At 40.3% G+C, this 21,455-nt stretch overlaps 1 protein-coding gene, 1 long non-coding RNA gene and 1 other non-coding gene across 4 annotated transcripts; all 3 read left to right on the forward strand.

The window, feature by feature from the left end:
• The first annotated feature begins 6 nt into the window (after positions 1–6).
• Positions 7–11,830, forward strand: FAM122B (family with sequence similarity 122B). Of its 2 annotated transcripts, none has more exons than XM_035326370.1 (10): positions 7–33; positions 452–530; positions 1,733–1,789; positions 2,136–2,179; positions 2,258–2,312; positions 2,538–2,639; positions 3,900–3,988; positions 4,527–4,591; positions 7,357–7,453; positions 8,532–11,830. In XM_035326370.1, the coding sequence occupies exons 2-10, from the start codon at positions 513–515 to the stop codon at positions 8,680–8,682; spliced, it is 678 nt and encodes a 225-aa protein (XP_035182261.1). In that variant the 5' UTR covers positions 7–33; positions 452–512; the 3' UTR covers positions 8,683–11,830. The 2 variants fall into 2 exon arrangements, with proteins under 2 accessions (XP_035182261.1, XP_035182263.1); XM_035326372.1 differs by having other exon boundaries at positions 4,530–4,591.
• Positions 8,303–8,448, forward strand: LOC118167290. The gene has a single exon (XR_004751087.1). It is a non-coding gene; the product is annotated as a small nucleolar RNA U109 (small nucleolar RNA).
• Positions 11,831–16,453: 4,623 nt separating the features above from the next.
• Positions 16,454–19,692, forward strand: LOC118167134. The gene is made up of 3 exons (XR_004750960.1): positions 16,454–16,669; positions 18,390–18,616; positions 19,085–19,692. It is a non-coding gene; the product is annotated as an uncharacterized LOC118167134 (long non-coding RNA).
• The last annotated feature ends 1,763 nt before the right edge of the window (positions 19,693–21,455 follow it).

Here is a 21,455-nt window from a genome sequence, read left to right on the forward strand (position 1 = left end):
ATCCAACAGCGCCCCCCTCATCCACGGGCTCAGGTGAGCGCGGCCCGCAACGCTCCGCTCGGCAGGGCCCGGGCCCGGAGCCCTCGGCCGCCCCGGGAGCGCCACGGGGCCCGCGGAGTCCAGGTGCTGGTTGGGCAGTGCCGGCCCCAGCCCGCCTGGCGTGGTGGCTGGGGCGCGCCGGAGGTCTCCGAGATGCCTCGCTCGGCCTTGGCAGTGCGAGGGGCACGTCGGCTCTGGCAGCTGCAGAGCCCTGCTCGGCACAGCTCCGTGGGCCGGCAAGGAAAAGTGCTAGCCAGGGGCCTTCGGTAAAGCGCTGTAGCTGTGGAAGTAAAATGGATGTTTTCCGTGCACTGGAGATGAAAGTATGTACTGTAGCACTGCGTAGTTGTAAAGATAGCATACCTTAGAAGGCTGCTCACAAACCTTTTTTTTTTTTTTTTTCTTCTTGCAGTGACAACTCGCAGGTTTTTCAGCCTTACGTGTTGCGAACTCGCAGGAACAGTACAACAGTTATGAGCCGTCACAGTATGGTAAGGAATCTTAAGCATGTTTTGTTTACACCTAACAAGAAGTAATTGGGCTGGAGAAATGAAGTTAAACTTGATTTGTGTTTGCGCTAAGCGTCAGAGCAAGATTCCAGACTGCAGAATATGCATTTTTCACCTGCAGCTGCTGCCTACAATAAAATAATACTTGTGTATTAGCTGTATATACCCAAGAACGGAACAATATCTGGAGCCGTGAGTGATTTCTGGTATTAAGTACCATCTTAATGTTAATTTGGAACGTGAACATGGATGGGAAGAGAAAACTGCTATCACAGTTGAAAGTCTTGAATGGTTCTTTTAATTTGTTGTAAAAACAGAAGAGAGGGATTTGCAATGCTCCATTGACCTGTTTTTTTCACTGGGCCACTTTTTTTTTTTTTTTTTTTTTTTTTTTTTACAAAGGCTGAATGCCAGACATTAGAGAATCATATGAAGAAGGGTTTTATATCTTGGGTGATAATCTGCCCCCTGTTATATAAATCTGTTAGGGTACAATAGTACAGTTGCTTGATTTTTCAAAGATGTTATGTTTCATTTTTCTCCCTTTCTTTATTGTCAGCTTGTGCTCAGCTACGTGCTCTTTTCTGCTAAATTTTTTCTCTCTGACCCAAGGGTAGTGAAAATTAAATTCTGTTTTTCTCAAAACCTGTGGAATGTGAAGTCCTAAAGTATGTGTTACTTCTGTGTTTTTTATCTTGTTCAGAAAAAAATGAGGTAGAGTTTTAGTTCAAGTATTTTGTTATGGGGTATGTTTAAAAACAGACTCTAAAACTTTGGAACTGTTCAAGACAGAGCTGAAACGTTCTATAAAAGTGAGCTGGTTGAGTAAGTTAGTACAGGGGTCTGTCATCTTATTCTAGACAGTAGGGAAATAAATAATAATCTCGGTTTCCTTTATAACCCCTCTCTTGCTTAAATGGCACATATGGCTGTTTGTGCACTTGAGATACTAAGAGCAGGCAACTCTGAGATCAGCACCGCTTGCAGAGTGACAGAATGAATTTGTAAGTAGTAAAACTAGTCTTTTCTTTTGAAGGTCAGTGTTTTCATTTTGCAACGTTATTTGAGTCATCCGCATGTAGTTGTACAGCTCATTTTTAATTCAACAAAAATGTAGGTGTATGGGTGGATGGATGCAAGCTGTAGGTTTGCGATTTAATCATGGTGGCTGTCACTTTTTTCAGTTGCTGTCATCATCTCCCATTCGTATTCCTAGTAGTCGACTTCATCAGATCAGAAGGGTAAGTGAGGTTTTTAACTATGTATTTAGTAACTGAAATATTTATATAATGTTTCTTTCCTATTGAGTTTTTCAAGTATTAGGGGAAACAGCTAAAAAATATTTTATTTCAACACGGAAGTGTCATTGCAAGGCTTATTGTTGTCATATTTAAACTACCTTGCATTTTTGGAGTGCTGTTTCCTTACGAGAAATGCTGAGGTAGGTTTGTAGCAGTTTTTCTTTCTGGAGAGCTCCTACTGTTCATATTTCAATTCTAAAAGCAAACTATTGAATCATGAGTATTATTCTAAGTACCTGTGATGAACAGGCGTTACAGAAAAACTTAGAATGTTTATCTCCTGCAGGAAGAAGGAGTGGATTTAATGAACAGAGAAACAGCACATGAAAGGTGAGTATTATTGAAACAAGATGATAAAATAGTCAGTTATCCTCTTTGTAGCTACTGATGGGATTTTTTGTATTCTAGGGAAGTGCAAACAGCAATGCAGATAAGCCAGTCATGGGAGGAAAGCTTGAGCCTGGTAATCTCTTTATAGATGTTTCATATTTAATTCCACTTCTACGCTCAACTGATGAATTTAAGGGAAAGAGAGGAGTAACTGTGGAAATAATCTGAGATAAACTGAAGTTCATCTGTTTTAGCTCTTTTGCGTACTTGGCCTAACAACTTTCCATGGAAGGTTGTAGCTTGGATTCTAAGGTAATGTCTTGTGCAACTGTGAAGTTTGAAACTTTTGTATTTACAGAGTGACAATGACTTGGACAAGTCTGAGAAATCTTCCTCCCCAAAGAGAATAGACTTCATTCCAGTTTCGCCGGCACCTTCACCTACAAGAGGAATAGGAAAGGTAGGATAAGTGAAACACCATACAGAAAGCACATTTTAGAGTTTTCAGTGAAGGTGAACTGTGAAGTTGTGAACCTTCACAGACTGACAGTTTAAAAAACAGCAATGACAAAACCCAACCCAAATCCACATATTACTGTTTTCTAAGAATCAGATGCTTATCTTAGAGCCTGCAGAGTTTAAGCAGTGTGCTATTTCTTTCACATTGCATGTTTTCATTTGCTTCTGTGTAATGTTTGGGTGGTTAGGATTCTGGTTCCGGGGAAGCTAAAAGAGGTCATTGTAGTAATCATATACGGACATGATCTTCAACTGCATAATTGGGGCATGCTGGGGAAGAAGCACCAAAATCTGAATGTATTGTATGTGGAGAGGAAGAGAGTAGGCAAATAGCAGAAGCTGCAAATCTGTGTGGTGAGGAGGAGTAATATATGTCCATGGGTTATGGAAAGGAAGGCATAAACTCACTGAAGGACTCAGCTCAAATTTGGGCATACTTAATTTGCACTGAAGACTGATAGCAAATGCTGGAGAAGGAAAAAGATGAATCTTGGATAAACTACTTTTTCAGTAAGGATGGGAAAACTGAAATGTTAGCACAGAAAAAATGGTAACTGTGTTTAAAGGTGGGCTGCCTGACCTTGTTCTCAGCCTTTTTTGCGGTTCTGCTTTTGTATTGCTATTGTCTTATTGCAGTCCTGTTCCTAGTACGACACTAGTGCTGGAAGCTCATACTGTACCTTTGGAATAGGAACTTTATAGCAGTAGTGAACTTGACAGAAATATTTGTGTGCTTAGCTTTGGGTATTCACAGGCTAAGACCAAATAAGCTACATGATCACAGAGCTAAGTAGTCTGTTCTGCTCTGGCAGATTGTAGTACATTTTCAGGTATTTTCAGATATTTTGAGTAAACTCAGCTGGTTTGCATAACAAATGTCTTGGAAAAAAAGTAAGTCCTGAGCACTGTACTGCTATTTCTAACTGTAAGGGGAAGAACAGAAACAACAGTTTTATTTAGAAAATAAAACTATTTAAATTTTGGATTTCATAAGGTTTTAATTTCAGGTTAATCTGAGCAGTATTGCATTAGCCAGTGTATTTTTGCAAGTTAACTTTTAATTCCTCTAAGATTGTGTTTGATCATTTCTGCCTTATTCTGTTACTAGGTTTTCTTTAATTGGGGGTATTTTGATTGGGGGAGTGACACTTCAGTATTTAAAAAGGATTTCTGAATCATCTTTATGTAATTTATTCTGCAGCAATGTTTTTCACCATCATTGCAAATGTTTGTGAGCAGTAATGGATTACCTCCAAGTCCTATTCCCAGTCCAACAAGGCGATTCTCCAAGTAAGTAACTTCTGAAAGCAACAGGTATACATTGGCTTAAATTCCAAGGCTAGCGTAAAGATAGTTAAGCTGATGCCAAAGCATTAAAAGAAGCTTCATTTTTAAAATAGCTGAAGCATTGCCGTATAAAAATGCTCTGAAGGTTCATTCTTTACCAGTGGTAGCTTTACATGAGTGTTCTTACAAGAATCTGTCAACTTTGAACTAGACTTTGTATCTTGTGAGGAAATGCCTTGGTCCCTCAAGTGAACTTCATTAATTTGTCACTGTATTAATTTTATATAAATATTATACTGAAGATAGAAATGGCTTGAAGTGAGCATGTACTAAGAGAAGAAGACCCTAAAAAACTTCAACAAATTTTCTATGGCAGATAATTTACTCTAATAGGCAGCACTTCTTTGTGTATTCAGATTCCCTAAGCATTCCAGTTGTACAGGAATAGCTGTAACAAACATTTGATATATGGTTGTGCTGATTTGGTACTAAGTATGGTGGTGTTCAAACTTGGAACCTTTACTATCAATATTTTCTCTAGCAGGAGGAGTCAAAGTCCAATCAACTGTATCAGGCCTAGTGTTCTTGGCCCCATTAAAAGAAAAGGTATGCATATTTACATTGTCAGGTGCTTTAGTATGGATGTAGGTTTGGAGCAGGAAGATAATTTTTTCTCTATGTTGTTTTCCTGTAAATAGAATGTGCTTGTATCCATGGTGAACTGGAATTTACCGATTGTAATTTACATATATAATGTAAAGTAGCTAGTCTAAAATACAAGAATGAAAAACATTAAAACAGCTACTGCTTGAAAGAGGCAAACTTTATTCTGCATCAAATTAAATGTTTGTGAATATTTGTGAGCCCTGACATTCCTAAGAGTTACCACTGTGCGGTGCACACTCTTCAGATCATCCAAGGAATGTTGCTTATCATGCAGTATCTTCTAAACTTAGTACTGAATGCTTGTTTTTGCTATGAAAGTTCAGAAGGTGAGAGAGAGAGACGAGAGCAGGGCAGATCAGTGTTCTCTTACAGAATCACAGAATGGTTGAGGTTGGAAGGGACCGCTTTTGAATAATCTCCAGGGAAGGCGACTCCACATCTTCCCTGGACATCCTGTTCCAGTGCTCAGTCACCCTCACAGTAAAGATGTGAAGCCTACTCTTCTCCAGGCTGAACAGACCTAGCTCCTTCAGTCTTTCCTTATATAAGAGATGCTTTGGTTCCTTATAATTTTAGTAGCCCTTCGCTGGACTTGCTTCAGGAGCTCCATCCACATCCCTCTTGTACTGGGGAGTCCAGAACTGGACAGAGTACTCCAGCTGAGGTCTCACCAGTGCTGAGTAGAGAGGGAGAACCACCTCTCTCGACCTGCTGGCAGTGCTCTCCCAATGCACCCCAGGATACTCTTGGCCACAAGGGCCCATTGCTACCTCGTAGTCAGCCTGCTGTCTACCAGGACTCCCAGGTCCCTCTCTGCAGAGCTGCTTTCCAGCAGGTCAGCCACCATCCTGTACTGGTGCTTGGGGGCTGGAGTATTCTTCCCCAGGTGCAGGATGCTACATTTGCTTGCCTTGTTGAATTTCAAGAGGTTTCCTCCTGAATGAGGAGTACTGCATTCTTTCTTGAAAGTAGTCTGTGTCCTAGAACAATTATCTGTGCTGGCTGTAGTGGAACTGTAAGATTAACATGTACAAGTGTGCCTCTAGTTATGTTTATCCTTTCTGGATATCTGTTTTTTTACTTACACATTCTTAAATGCACCAAAAGCATGTTATTTTATTTTACAAGACTTAGATTTATGATTCAGCCTTCAGGAAAAGTTTTCTTCTATAAAGAGTGTAGCCTAATTGGATTGACAGGGGAGGAGGAAATATTTTTTCATAGATGTCAATTCCATCTTGGCTGTGAATTTTTGTGAATTTTAGAATCATTAAAAGATGAACAAAAGTGTATGAAGCTCAGTGATAAACAGGGAGTAGATATCCATACTGTGATGTTTTACTTAAAATAGCTTTTGTACAATTGTAAAATGTTTTAAAAACAGAACAGTTAAAGGGCAGGCTTTCCTCACCCTGTTTATGTGCTCTGGTGGAGCATCTTCTACAAAGTGGAGATACAAGGTTTTTACTGGAAATAATCAAGAAATAGTTCAAAATGTTACCTAATTTTAAAATACCTAATCCACTTAAATGAACCTAATTTCTTTTCCTAAATGCATCATGCATTTGAGAACATGTCACTGCAATAGGGAATTAATACTAATTGCACCATGCAGTGCAGCTTTGTGAAGTTTCAAGTGTTGAAAGTGTCACTTAAATTGCTGTTTTGCTTTTTCTTCACTTGCATATAAGACCATGTATTGAATATCTTTTTTTTCCCATTCTTCTTGATGGAAGTTGTCATTCCTTCCCTTAAAAAAGGGGGGGGGGGATTGTGTGCTAAAGGAAATAAACTTGGGGTGCTACCAGTCTTGTATAAAACGAATGGTAGTAGGATTCTGTTGCCTAACATAAATATATACTGTTTTACTGAAATGCTTCTGTCAGATTTTCAAACTGACACTGCAGCTGCTGGTAGGTAAAAAGACAAAGTTATTTCCATTTCCTGTGTTTTTGCTGCCAAGCTGAAAATTAAAGTATATTGTAGCTGAGAGGGTTTTCTTTTAAGCTTTATCTGCAAGTTCTTGGTATTTCAAAATGTCTATTATACAGAATCTGTTAATGAGCTGGCTCATTCTCAGGGCGGATTATACTAAACAGACCTTATGAATTCTCCCCATCATGTTTAATCTTTTAATGTCAGTAGATGATTACAGGTACAAAGTCTGATCCATGATGAGTAATTGGAAATGCATACTCATGCTCATTTTTTTCTATTCAGCTTTTATGTAAAAGTGTACATACGGTTAAGTATTTGTTGTACTCAGGAGGGTGAAACTGTGTACCAAGCTGGTATTTCTATTTCCGTAATCACTAAGAATTTTAATCTCCAGATTTTGGGATATGTCAGTTGCCTTATCTCAACTGTTTGCTTAAAATTAAGCCACAGTAATTAGTTTGCTTTAGATTATTTTGTTTGATTGTAGTCTGACTTCAGCAAGTGCCTGGTTTTGTTGTGTCTTTGAGATCTTTCACTGTAGCCTGTCAGATACTGCCAAAGCATTAGTTAAAGAATGGACTAGATGATTAAACAACAGCTAGCATGAAATTAATGTCTTATCTGAGTGCTTGGTTGACTGAACTAGAGGACTTACCATGTCATAAATGCAAGCTTGCTCTATTATGGGACAAACTTCTCTCTTACAATAGACAAATATTAAATGGACATTCCAGAGTGAGTTTGATTATTTGCACTATTTTCTTTAGGTGAAATGGAAACTGAAAGTCAGCCAAAGAGACTTTTTCAAGGAACAACCAACATGCTTTCTCCAGATGTTACACATCTGACAGATCTCAGTTCATGGTAAAATATTGCGTGCCCTAAACTGCCAAACCAGGGAATGTGCATCTATACCAATCTTTCTGTTCTTCAGAAAAAAAATATTTCGCATATAGCTTGCATATATGTAATACTGGGAATTGCATGATAGTGTAGTATGATAATGTTCCTGCCCACTTGATCAATTCTTCCTGAGCAGACACTAGCTTAGACGTTGTGTATCAAAACTGTCATTCTGAATATAGTCATTACAAATCACGATTAGTTCATTAGTGAAGTTACCTCATCTGAAGATGCTTCATCATTTCAGTATCTTGTAGGCAGTGACTGTATAGTATCTGTGGCACTTATCTGTATACCTAGATAATCTGTGTGTGAGAATAGTTGCTGCAGTCACATAGTTCATATTGACGAGTTCAAGATTTTTAGTGTTAAGTCTGTCTTGTTTCTGTATTATGATCATAAAAAGCTGAATATTTTTCAGAAGTCAGATAATAAGTATTCTAAAATATTAACACTGTATGAATATAATTTCAGTATACCTATGGAATTTGGACCTATGGAATTTGGACCTAGAAATATTTTGTTCATTTTACTTCCAGCTAAATTACAAAAGCATCTTTTTTATAAGCTGTCTGGAATCATGTATCAAGACTTCAGAATCCAAACAGAGTAATTCCTTACTTAAAAAGGAAGAATGCATTTCAAAGTCTTGCTTTGAGTAGTGTAACATTTAAAAACAGAATAGATAATTAATGATGTCTATGCTGCATTGCTGACTATTCTTATTTCTTTCCTGTAATCTTTTAAGATTTTGCTTGTTAGTTGTCATCTCCTTTCTATAACCGATTAAAATCAGAGCAGTAATTTATTCTGCATGTTAAAAAAAAAAATAAATTCTGCTCCTCATTCCCTTAAGGGGCATGAATATACATATAACATGCTACAGAAAACAAGGAGTCTTCAGGGCTGCCAGTCTTGGAGTAAAGACTGAGTGGTAGTATATGTCTCCTACATCTTTCCTACGTAGGAGAAAAAGTGCATTAGCTTTGTAGACAAATTCAGGGTGCCTGTGTTACTAAACCATTTTTTTTTTCCACAGCCTGTCTTCAGACATACTTGATGGGAGTAGCAGCAGTGTTGGCTCTTCCTCTGATTCACTGACTAAAGGCAGCATAACCACAGAGTCTCCAGTAACGTGTTCAAATTCATGCTCTTCATTCATTTTGATGGATGATCTCTCACCTAAGTGACTTAATCAGTTCTGAGTCAGTGTTTGGCTGTGCTGTTCCCGTACTGTACGCTCGTACAGAGAAACGAACTCTGATCCTTGAACCATTAACATGAGGATTATTACATGGAAAATTAGTGTAACTGTAATCTTTGGCAACTTTCCAGTGATTTTGATTTATCCATTTAATGGACATTGTAGACCATATTAATGTCTGGTTTTGCGGATTTATTTTTTAAACAAGATGTCTGCTCAGATTATACTAACTTCTTGCTTTCAAGAACTTGCATACACTTTTTGATTCCGAGGTAGGTATCTACCTATTAGTGTTGCAATTTTTAGGAAAATACTTCTATCATTATCGTGGTCACTATGTCTAGGGAAATAATTTGGTTCAAAAGGATTTGAAAATACTGATTTATTGTCTGGCACTTCAACCATTGAGTAAAACTATTCTTGCCTTTTTTTTTCTTTAGTCACTAGCGTCAAATTATTTTTGCAGAAGGGAGAAAACAAATTTTTCTTAGTGCTGCTAGTCACTTTTGTTACAGGAGACCACAATGGGTCTGGAAATCTCACTCTATTACATTTAAAAAAAAAACAAAAAAGAAACCTAAAAACTAACAACTGCAACAAGAATATAACAATATTCAATGAATGAACGTGATTGAAATAGCTGCATAGTTTTCTCCCCAGATCCTTCGTCCTACGGACTATATGAAAATATGGTCAATAGTCAGCAACATTTGGCCAAGGAAAATTAATCCATGCCTCGATTTAAGACATACAGTGCAGATAACTAAGTTATTTAAACTACTGTGTAGGAGAACATGTATGGCACCATCAATGTCTCCTGTGGCATTGAGGTCACAGGTATTTTTGTGCCTTAGGGGACATTGTTACAGAATTATGGAATGTAAACCAGAGGGGGGGGGGGGGGGGAAGTCCTTTGTGTACAGCTTGTTTATAGAGTGCTTACCAGATTCTGTCGTCAATGCTGCTTTCCTTAGTGTTCCTTTCCAAGGTGTGTGCTCCGTTGCAAGGTGCTGTGGGCAGTCCCAACCACGCTGTGAGATGGCAGCCTACATAGTGACTTTTGAAGCTGCTATATACAGCGTTTATGCCTTCGTAATAAGCAGGGCAAATGGCAAAGTAAACATTCGATTTGTAAGGAGAGACCTTAAAATTTAGATTGAACACAAGCTCTGCGAATTTGCTTGGCTAAGGAGTTACATTTGGACTATGACTAGTCTTGATACAGTACTTTGGTCAGTCTGAGGAAAGACAATAGAGATTTTACTTTTTAAAGACTTTAACGGGGCAAAATAAATCCGTTTGTAATCTACTGTGTTATGCTATTTATTATTTATAACTATGTAAAAAGTCTGTGGTGATGAATTACAGTATTTTTTTATGATTGAATAAGTTTTTTATGTTCGGTAATTGCTGGCTGGTTTGTATTTAATACGCAACATTGTCTGCCAGAATCATAAGCTTCCATTTTTGAATGTTTGTAACATAATTGCTTTTGTTATCTGAAAGTACAACTGATCTTTTTGAAAGAAAATAGCACTGAATTTAAAGTAAGATTATGTGCTTTAAAAGTGAGCACAATCTCTGGCAATATTGTCTGGCTAAAAAGGGGAGGGGGAGAACCAGAGTTTTTTCTGTTCTGAAGAAGCTGTTGAGTTTCCAGAAGACATGTACATACCAGATTATTTTTAAAGTGTTTTCATTAAACTGTAAGAAGTACCATAATGGGCCAACAGTGGCACTATCATTTGTATTATCATCCTCACCTGTGGAGCATTAGTTCCCCACCTGAAATAAATGTGCATATTGTAAAATATTGTCCACTGGTGCCATTTTTAAATGAGCTCTACAGTATTGAATGTTAATTTTATTTGTATATGCACAGTGCTATTTCTTGAATTTTTGATGTCTTAAATTGCTTAATTATTTTTTATTCATGCTTGTATCTTCTCTGCCTTTCTGATGCTGAAAGAAGGCTGCTTTTACATTTGCAAAAATACTGATAAGCAGTCCGTGATAAAATTCAACCTGTTACCTGTGCTCCAGTTTCATTATACTGTGCTTTTATTGGTTCTGTGATCTTCAAATCTGAACAAGGGGTGGCAGAAGGGGCAAACCTATTGCATGCTTTCTTAAAACTGAGAAGAGCATAGCTGTTGCTTACTTTTGGCTGCCGTACCTGTACAATTGATGTATTCCAGATTTGTTTGTTAGTGGAGAGTCTTATATAAGTGCTGCCCTTTGTAAACATTAGAATGTAAGCTTCATAAAGCAAACGCACAAATAATGGCTCTTGTTACAGCATTTTTTTTAGTGTTCTGGCTATTCTCCACTCTTCAGAAAGCATTGCTCTTTTATAAAATATATGTATATATATAATACACACATGCTTTGTCTGTTGTTTCAGGATGAAATGTCTTTTTTGTAATTGTAACAGGTCCCATCTAGGACTGTATTTAACACTCACAACTGTAATACCACTTGCTCATTTTAAAACTAAACAGATGAAGTCTTCTAATACTCCAATAGTTGATATTTGCACATAACTGCATGTGAGTTTCTGCTGCTTACAGAATTGATCTTCATTGCAGTGTAAAGGCTAGTACAACACAATCTGACTAAAACTGAAAAGTTGCATTTCTGGATTTATTAACTGTCTAATTAGAACACCAGCTGGTGCTGGTAGTCAGCTTTAACAGTTAACCACTGACTCAGCACTGTTTTTTTTTTTTTGTTTTGTTTTTTTGACTTCATCAGACTGACTTGGGCTGAATTGCCATAATGAGTTAAACAGGAATATGAGAATTCCTGTCTTTCCTCACCTTTTTTTCTTTTTTGAAATAAATCATTCATGCATATGTACTGCTGAGAATCACCAGTGATGATTCCTTCTAGTGCTGTAACTATTGAAAAGAAAGTTAAGATACTAGCAGATGCCTGTGTCATTCAAGCAGCATTTTAAATTATGTATTTTTATATGTTAACTAGCACAGCGTTATGATGTTGGTGTTTGTACAGTTCGTTACAACTGGACTAGCACTGCCTTTAGTTTATACCTGAAGTACACTGACTCCTCTTTTAGCAGGCTTAAAATGCTGGAAGGATTTTACAAGTTGATTAGAGAAGTTAAAAAAAAATGTCAGCTATGGGACTGTGTTTTGATAATATCAAGTGTTCTGAATCAGGAAATGGATTGCAGTATGCATGTTTCATTCTAATTCATTGAATTTCAGATTGGGCCCAAAAACCTGTATTTAAGGGGCTGTTTTTCTGACTGTATGTGATTAAATACTTTCTACTACAATTAAGTCAATTAAACTGTCAGTGGGTGAGGATGTAAATCTGAGTTCTGCAGACTTTATTGGAAACTCATTCTTGAAATGCACAAGGAAAGCTATACTATATAAAATCGGTAAAGTGTTTTTTTTTTTTTTAATATAAAAATACTCATTTTGATGACTGGAAATGCTGAAGGCATTTTAAATGTAAGACTGCAACTTGGCAGATTTCTCTAGGTGGAACCGTGTTGGGGACTGTATGCAGAGGTTAACTTGAACAGGTTTAGGCTGACTCAGGACTCTGACTGTACTGGAATAGATAACCCTTGGGAAAAACTTTTTTTTTTTTTTTTTCCAAATATTCACATTCTTATCTGTAGATTTGAGTGATATACTGTGTGACAACAAAGATGAAAACTTGTTTTTCATGGAGGAATTTAATCTGCATAAAATATTCCTGGTAATTTCATAACAACAACAACAAAAGCTTTGCATTAATATTTGTTTGAATATTTCATGAAGTCATTGGACAGTTTCATTTGCTTTTTTGGAGTAAAGGCCAAGAAATATTTTTGGAGCTATACGGACTGCCTCTTGTATTCCAAGGTTATTATATAAATGGCAACAGTCCCTAGTAAGAGCGAAGGGACTTTGCCTTCTATTCGATATTTCAGTCTTGAGATTTATTAAATAATTCTTAGCAAATTTGGTGATTATTGTAAAATGGATTATTTAAAGTACCAGATGATCCAGTGAGCTGCTGAAGGATGTACTAACTCCTTTGACTATAAATTAGAATTTTAGCCCCAAACATAGACCTGGTTTATCCAACTAATTTTCAAATAAAAAACAAGTGTTTCAAGCAGCTGAGACTTTTATGAGGGTAGGGGCTATTCAAACTTAGAGGAGAAGGCTCCTTGTCAAATCTAGGACTATTTTGTTCAATCCATCCCCAAAAAAAAGCTATGCCTGCTGATCAAAATTCGGTTAGCACTTGTCCTACTTTTATGGCCATCTTTGGAGAGGACAGGGAATTGGTGATCAAGCTTCTTTAAGGATTGGTTATCTAATTCATGACTAAGACCTTTGTCATCAGGGTTAAATCAAAAGTAGATGTTATTTTAGGGCAGGCCTGTTTTCTAAGGAAGTAAATAGGCTGCAGAGCTGGTTTAAGCATGATAGCCAGTACTTATTTCCTGCTACAAATGAAGAGCCTTCATATAAGCAGGTTCTAATGACCAGGCTGCTGGCTTGGCACTACCATTCCCATAAATACAAAGGCACACAACTTCCACTTTTAAGTTGTACATGTACCTCAAGGCTATCCTTTTATTAGTGTGCTGGGCACTTAGCGGAAGTCTCTTGTTTCAGTCCAAACCATTTTGCGCTAAAGCTGCATTTTATTACTTGCTTTTAGATCTGAAAGCCTTTTGATATGGGGCCTACTGGGCCTTGGTTTTGAGTCTTGTCTCTGACAAGTGTGCCAGGGCCAATGTTTTCTTTTTAAACACAGAGCAATTTGTTTTGTTCTTCTTACATTGTCAAGTCTGGAAATGCAGAGTAGGTAGGTTGGTGCTTGCTATTAACAAGGAATGCATGTTAGCTTTAGTGATCATGAAAGAATGGTGTTTTAAAAGAAATAAAAGCTGAAAACACAGAACAAAGAAATACCTATTTTTAGTAAGCCAATTTGGCTGGTTTGATAGCAGTCTCTCTCTCTCTCTCTCTCTTTAAACGTAGGAAGTAGTGTTTTGAACATATCCTTAGTAACACAGCAACAACATCTAGCGTGCTTTCACCCCCAGATGCTTCTCTGTCCTGTGAAGAGGAACTTAGTGCTGAAAGACCACAAGTTTTGTTCATCTACAACAGACAGAGGGCATGGCCTGCCTCAGGTCTCTGAATAGCACTGTGGTAACAACCCCCTATGATTCAGCAGGCCCATAGCTGACACCAGGCTGTCTAGCGATCCTGTCTGAGCCATCCAAAAAAGCATAATTTTCAGCTATAATAATGATTCTGTCATCCTTAGTCTCCCTTATTTTATTTCTGAGGAGCATGAGATTTTACCTCTTATACAAATACAATTATCATTTGCTGTTAATTACCATACGTTGACTTTCTTACCAAATAGCTGTGGTAAAATTCCTGGTGGACTTTGTGGGTGCTTGTTTGTCCCTCATTTTGGGGTATAACAGAGTTTGGGATTTTTGATTATTTTTCAGATAATGAAATGTGTGTCTTCTGGAAGAATTATCCATTGTGTTTTAATTTTGCAAGGCATTTGGTTATAGTTTATGTAGAAGTCTGTATAAAAGTAACTCATATTTAACAACATGAGTCAAATGAATCTTGGAGACAATGACACGCATTTGTTTTTTCAGAAGTTGACTGGATTAACCCTTGCATCACCTAATCAAATCTCCTGCATTCTGCAGCAGTCTCTACCACTTGTGAACTTTTCCCAAAATTAAATGAGTTGGCAGAAATGCCAGGCTATTATTTGTATTGGGGTAGTTTATAATGCAGATTACGAAAATCCTATTGTGCTAGAACAAAAAGACTTTTCTTGCCCCAAATAATTTGCAATTTAAATTTGTCATGAGAACTGTAATAGTTTATCAGTGCAATGCATGATCAACAATTCTTCCAGCATGGAAAAGCTGGAATCTGCAATCCACAGGTAAGAAATGGGTGGTATCGCACACTGTGGGCCGAAGTACTGCTGCAAATGCAACTGAAGTTAACTAGTCCAGAATCCAAATTGAAATTTTGTAACAGGCCTCTCGCAAAGCAAACTCTGCTCTCTGAACCCCTAAAATTTAGGGGAAAATTCAGCTAATGCTGTAAACTTAACAGCTCAGTCTCAACCATACTTAAGTGCTGAATTTTCTCTACTATGATCAGAACCTCCAAGAATTTGGAAGACAAATCACGGTGACAGGGAGTAGTAGAAGAAAAATGTCTCTGTGCCTATGATGCATGAGTACTGGTTTGAAAAATGATAGAGAACAAAGTACAGTGAGTTGGGACAAATGTGCTTTAAATAAGTCGAGGATGTGCTACGTATAGTACGTGTAACATCTTGTTCGTGTGCAAGAACAGACTGTGAAAGAAACAGCTTTGTTTGTGTGGGAGAAGCAACATCAAAGAGCTTGAAAGAACTAGTGCTGTAATGGGAAACAGTTGCCTTCTGATGACTCTTACTGCTGCTGGTCACTTTTTTTCCCTGTGTTAAAACCTGGCAACACGTGCAACAAGCAGCGTGAGTGGGTTGGGCCAGGTGGGCACCAAGAGGGGTACAGAGGGCTCGCTGGGTTTGTGCGCTGCCCCAGCTCCACACCACCACCCTTCACGCTGAGCTTGCCTTGAAGGTTGCAGTTGTGTTTGTTGGCTGACTAAAGCAAAGCTGGATGTTCAACTTCTTGTCTTTAGGAGCGGTTACCAAATGGGACTGCCAGCTTCCAACAGGAGAGGGTACGTCCTAGGTGTTAGTGGGCAAAATTGGAGGGGGGGGGGGGGCGGGACCCCCCGAGGGGGGCCCAGGGTGTTCCTACCCCCCAGTGGGGGGAGATGCCCAAAGAGCGGAGTGGAGAGCATGGGGGAGCTGGCAGGACCAGGCAGTGCAGAGAGAGCAGCCCAGTGGAGCAGAAAGAAGAATGCCACCCAGCAGGAAGAAGAGAGCGAGACAGGAGCTGGTGCACCTGTGTGTTATGGGGGAAGCGATGGCTTTCCTGTGGGCTGTCCTGGCTATGCTCCTTGCCAGCAGAAGGCTCATGCTGAAGAGGGGCTGTGTTACACCTGTATGCAAACAACAAGCCGGCCACACATCTTGCAGCTTGTGCACATTGGGGCTTATCGGGTGGTTTTTGGAGAGTATCTGAAGCTTTTCATCCTTGCTTTGCATTAGCAACGAGAAACCTAGAGTGAATGATACTTAAGCATAAGTGCCAGCACACACAACGTGCATCTGACTGCATTGGGCACTTTGGACCAGAAGACGTGAGAAGTTAATGGTTATTGTATGACCACAGGATGGCGTATCGTGGCTTGCAAAGCATGGAATGGTATTTAATGAGCAGCAGTTATTTTAGCTGAAGTGCATCTAAGTTGAGTTCACCCCTCAACCCCTATTGCTGGAAGTTTCTATTGTTTTCTTTCTTTTCACTCAAATGTAACCTCCTCCTTTCAGCATAAATGATAGCTTTCCAGAGTCAGGTTTGGACTTCATTGTACTAATAACATTAAAACTGATAAAAATGAAGAGATGGAGCTCTGATTATAAGAAAGACACATTCTCATAGTAGAGGAGAGACTTTGATCGAATTTACTGACAACCTGAAATGAATGAAAGACCCTACTCACAGCAAGAGAGCTTTTCTAGGAGGATATTGCATATTGGCTGTTTTCCCAGCCCTGGGAAGTCTTTCAGAAGCATGCTGTGGCACATTTCAGTTAGTTTTAGTGAATTGCAGTGTACAAGCTGGGTTCTTTCTCCTGAAGTGCTGATGCTGCAGCATTCCCGTCAGACCGCAGGCAGCAAGCATCTTTCTGTTATTTCTCTATGTGGGCACATACAAACCTGGGTCTTGGAGAATTTACAGCAGCTTCAGCTTTGTAACCTACAGTGTAAGGGGAATGTCTGCCTGCATGGAACCAGCGTCCGACCACACAGCTGTGCTCTGGTGCTGTGTCCAGGTGAGTGCTTGGCTAAGGCTGGCTGGAGCACATCTTGGTGTCTGCTGCTGCTTTTGATATAGCTTGGGTTCTTTACTGAAAAAACAAGATGTGAGAATAAGCATGCATCAGCCTTGGGCTGCGTGCTGGAGAGCTGCTGACAGGATTGCAGCACCAGCCTGGAATGGTCCTGCTGCTGCTGCTCTCCCGGCTCGGCAGTCTAACCCAGCCGGGTGAGGAGGTGGGGGAAGATGATGGTCCTGATCTTCACAAAGTGCTTTGAAATCTCTCCCTAGCAAGTGCCATTCAAGGGCTGAGTACCATCAGCACCATTGTAGCTGGGGGTTCTGGTCTTCCCCCGGCTCAGCGACTGGCCCTGTTGTGCCTGTGCTGCACGTAGCTTTGACTTGAGTTGGGAGCAGTTTCTCTGCTCTTTCATAGTTTGCCTTCTCCTTCGCACGTCTCCAACAGGAAGTGCAGATTCAGCAGGCATTGTATGCTTCAGCAGCTTGCCAGCTGCCTTGCTGAAGCTAATTCACAATTCAAGTCACTCCTGATAAGTTTGCAAACAATGTGCAGTGATTTCTGAGCTAGATAGCAGCTGAGCTGGACTCCTCAGTTTCCAGCGTGGCAGCTCAATGAAGCTCTGCATTTACTCTGTAAAGCCGATGGGTTAAACCTGGTCTCAGGCTTAAAGCTTTGTGCTTCTCTGATGTTTCATATATTTCTTATTTGTTATTCCTTATTTCTTATTTGTTGGGGAATAATTTTAAATGAGCGTCATCATAATAAAACTCTTAATGGAGTGTGTGGAGGCACAAAGGGAGCAAATGGTTAAGACTGGTTTAACAAGACCTAGGAATTGAACCCAGGAATTCTGACCTTCAGTTTATTTCCCACTTCCCTGACCACTGGATAACTGTTACCCACTTTGTAATGCACTGAATCTGGCCTGGGAATAACTTCAGTGAAAACAAAAGGGCAACATTTTTTTTTTTTTTTTTTTTTTCCCCTCAGGTTAATTCACATGGCAGCCACTGAAAGCGTGTGCTGAAGAACATGCCCAGAGGAAGTTTCTCCACGCTGGTGGCTCACCAGGCCGGGCAGGAAGCAGCAGGTCACAGTTAGATGTAACTTACTTTAAAGATGATGATTGAGTGGTGCAGAAAACATCAAGAGAAAGCACGGTTCAACAGCCAGCAGGGGAGCATGCAGTTCTATATCTCAGTCCTTATTCCACTTACTGTCTGTTGGTTCACATCCATATAACCAAAGAGATGGTCTACCAGAGAAGGGTTTGAAGGTGAGACTGTGCCCGCTTCCAGCCCATGAACAACTCTCCCTGAAAAATGGGTTCAGTACAGAACATACACTATTTAATCTTACACAGTATGCTTCTTTGAAATGAAATCCTCGTGATTTTATATCTCAGCTTGGGAAATACTATTTTTTTTTGTAAGTATGTAAGGTCAGTAGTCTCAAGTGTAGCCACCTAGAACTGTGTTGTGGTTTTGACCATTTTGTGAAAAAAATCATTACAACACTTTGGCAAAAGTAGGAATAGATATTGCTTCTGCTAGACAACAGCAGGATTTTGTTTATGGGTAAGCTTCTGGAAGCTCACCTTGGTGCATTTTCCAAAGGGCATGAGCTCATGACATAGGCAGATTTATGTTTTGAAGTGTATTTGTCATTGTGCCATATGGTGTTTTTTTTTTTTTTTTTTTCACTCCTCCTTTAGGATTGGAATTGGAAATTCAAGTTGGAGAAATGTGAAAGCAATTGGGCCTAATCCGTTCCTGTTGTTACTCCTTTTGTTTTCACTGGAGTTACTCCAAGGCTGAATTCAGCATATGATGAACAACTTGTTCTCCAAAGCTGGAACTTAGGGGAGAAGGTTTTAGGGATGATCACGCAACTCTAAGGCTCCTTCTCAAACTGAAACCCCCACAAGAGGGACAATATATGGTGAGCTTGGGTTATTGAATTTAGTGCAACGTTCTAGTAATAAGCCCTCTAGTCATAATAATACATTATTATCCATTAGAACAATTACTTGAATTAAACCCAACTGCTGGCTCTCTTAGATTGGATGGAAAAATCCTAGCTGTTGATCTCAGTTGCCAGTCAGCTTAACAGATACTAACCACGAGCAAGCGACAAATGGCTCTGAGCCTGGAAATCCTCCTCCCACTTCCCTTTCCTCTCACCTTGCCTGGAGCCAGCTCCTCCAGCGTTACCACTCATGTAATGCTGCCTGCTCTTTGTGCATCGACCATCTCAGCTGCAGCCCAAGTCTCCAAAGAACTTATAAGCTTTAGATCTGTTTTGGCTAGTTGGAAAAAAGACAGTGCTACTGACCATGGTGGAACTGCATATTACCAACCAGAGTCAGTGATGTTTGTCTGGGTTTGTTTTTGTTTTTTTTTTTTTCAGGAGTGGGGGACATTTCTTTTGAAAAAATGAAACTCCTCACAGATCCGCAAGGGTGAACCAGTCCTTGCTGCCGGTTAATTCCTCCTGCATTCCTGTGAGCTGCTGAAAGGATCATAGCAGACACAAGATCCCCATGGTAAAATTAAGCTTTTCTTTCTTGGAGAAATAACCATTAACATCTCTCTGGCTCACTCTATTTCATTTACTTCCTAAACAACTTAGATCACACAGGGCTCCAGGAGGGGTGCACTGCTTGCAAAGAAAAGGCCTGAATGATTTTCTCCACTTAAGAGAGTCTTGTGAAAATTGTGCTTCCTGCTGATGCCCAAAGAAGAGGATTTATACCAGATGCTTCTGCAGTTTTCACTGTGTGTGACTTGGAGGGTGGAAGATGCACCACCATTGCCATGGCTGGGAGGCCGGAGTACCCTGCTGCTGAACAACCTGAGTCCTGCCCGACAGGTGGAACATCTCTTTGCCCAGCTGGGCCCTGCTGGTGATTCTTGTGTCAGCTCTGCCCTGCTGGGGGGCCCTGGGGGTTCCTGGGTATCTCTGCAGCTCTGCTCGGGCACCCCTCAGTGCCACAGCCCTGGCACCTCCCTAGTCTCGCTGAGGTTGGGCATTTCTCTGATACCCTTTGGCTGTCATCCTCCTTCCCTCTGCTTTGTGTCTGACGCTGTGTGTGTGCTGGCCGCACTCGTGCTGCCTCTCCCTCCACACCTCTCCTCTGGCAGGGGTCCAGGCTGCAGTGTGCACCACCGCCACAGGCCGCCCCGACCACCGCTGCCCGAGGGTGGTGCAGAACGCGCTGAGAAAGGAAGCAGCATTGCAGAAGGGGCATTCACAGCGCTTGTGACGGGTGGCTGGAAATGGAGGAAGCACTTCCCTATGTTTTCTTCATACAGTTATACACTTAGTAAGTGGGGAGGAAGAACCCTTGGCTTTTACAAATAAAATAAAGTGATTTCTAATCCCACTTGCTTTTCCCCACAACAACAACAAAAAATGCACTATTAATAAGCTGGTCGGTGCAAAAGTTGATGAGATGCTGCTCTGCTTAGATCTGAGGAGGTTTTAGGGAGAAGGCAGAAAGAATGATGCATTCCATTCAGTTACTGACCTCAAGGCTCAGTGGAGAAAATACCAGAAAGCCAAGGAAAACAGTAGGAATAGTTAAATCTTACAAACCACAGCACGAAGGGATTATCACACCAAACCTTGGTTAAAGTTCACATAGCAAAGAGGATCTCTGGCTTCCTACTACAGCTCCTACTGTTTGTCAGATGTGCTGCTCCAAGACATAATCACTTCCCAAACTTCCCTTGGTCATCAAGAGCACTATACTTTGGGCCAAGGCTTTCAGAAGACTTCAGCGCTAAATCAAGCGTGTTACTGCTTAGCTTAAGTACCGGGAAGGAGAGGCTGTATTTTCCCATCTGCAGCTGTGTTTCTGCAAGGTACCCCAAACCAGTATCCATCTGGGTTTGCACATGTGTTTGATGGATCTTAAAGGTGGGACCTGCTCAGCCTCCTGGGCACCCTGGCCGAAACAGGCCACCGTGCCAGACTGCTTGTGCTCTGCTTTCTGCCCTGGGCTGGGACTGATGGTGGCAACACTATGCATTAGGCAGGGAAGTTGATGCTTGTGCTCTGTGTGTTGGAGAAGGGTAAAATCATATGGAGAGCCTGCACACTTTGCCTTCTCTGAGAGCCCAGCAGCAGGTAAGACTTCAGGCTTGTGCCTCCAGCCCTGCTCTGCTCTCGTTTTGTCTCTTCTTTGGGTTTTTACTTCACTTCCCTTTAAGCATTTGGCTCACGGAGTTGGAGCATCTCATCTTTCACTTTGAAACTCTGTTCCTTCTGGCTGTTGAGCCACCTGGGAATTGCAGCTCCTAAAACTTCAGAAACTAGAAGGTTAAAAAAAAAAAAAAAAACTTATTGTCTTAATTCATGGAGGAAGTGGATTGTAACTCATGTTCTCAAATGCTGTGGTTAGGTGTTCAGCCCTTTTCTCCTGTAAGCTAGAATTTTATTTGTTTTGCCCTATGAAGTATTTGCCTGAGGACTTTCTTCTATTCCCAGATTAGCAGTAATGACTGTGGAGAGAGGCTAACTGCTACTTAAAAAACAGAATCAGATCAGGGTGGAGGACACAGATACACACAAGCAGCCTGGCGTGGAAAGTGGGGGGATGTTTTGGATGACTTATTCCTCCTCAAGAGACACAACCCCACACCATACTCACTCAATCCAGACACGAACTTTCCTGACACAGGGAAGTTTGGGTTCTGAGTTCAACTGAACATCACTTTCCAGATGGGCGTCTGTGCCTCTCCTTGTACCAAACTGTGGTTCAGTCTGTGCCACCAAG

This window comes from Oxyura jamaicensis, chromosome 4, assembly GCF_011077185.1.
Source record: "Oxyura jamaicensis isolate SHBP4307 breed ruddy duck chromosome 4, BPBGC_Ojam_1.0, whole genome shotgun sequence".
In the NCBI taxonomy this organism is placed as follows: Eukaryota; Metazoa; Chordata; class Aves; order Anseriformes; family Anatidae; genus Oxyura; species Oxyura jamaicensis.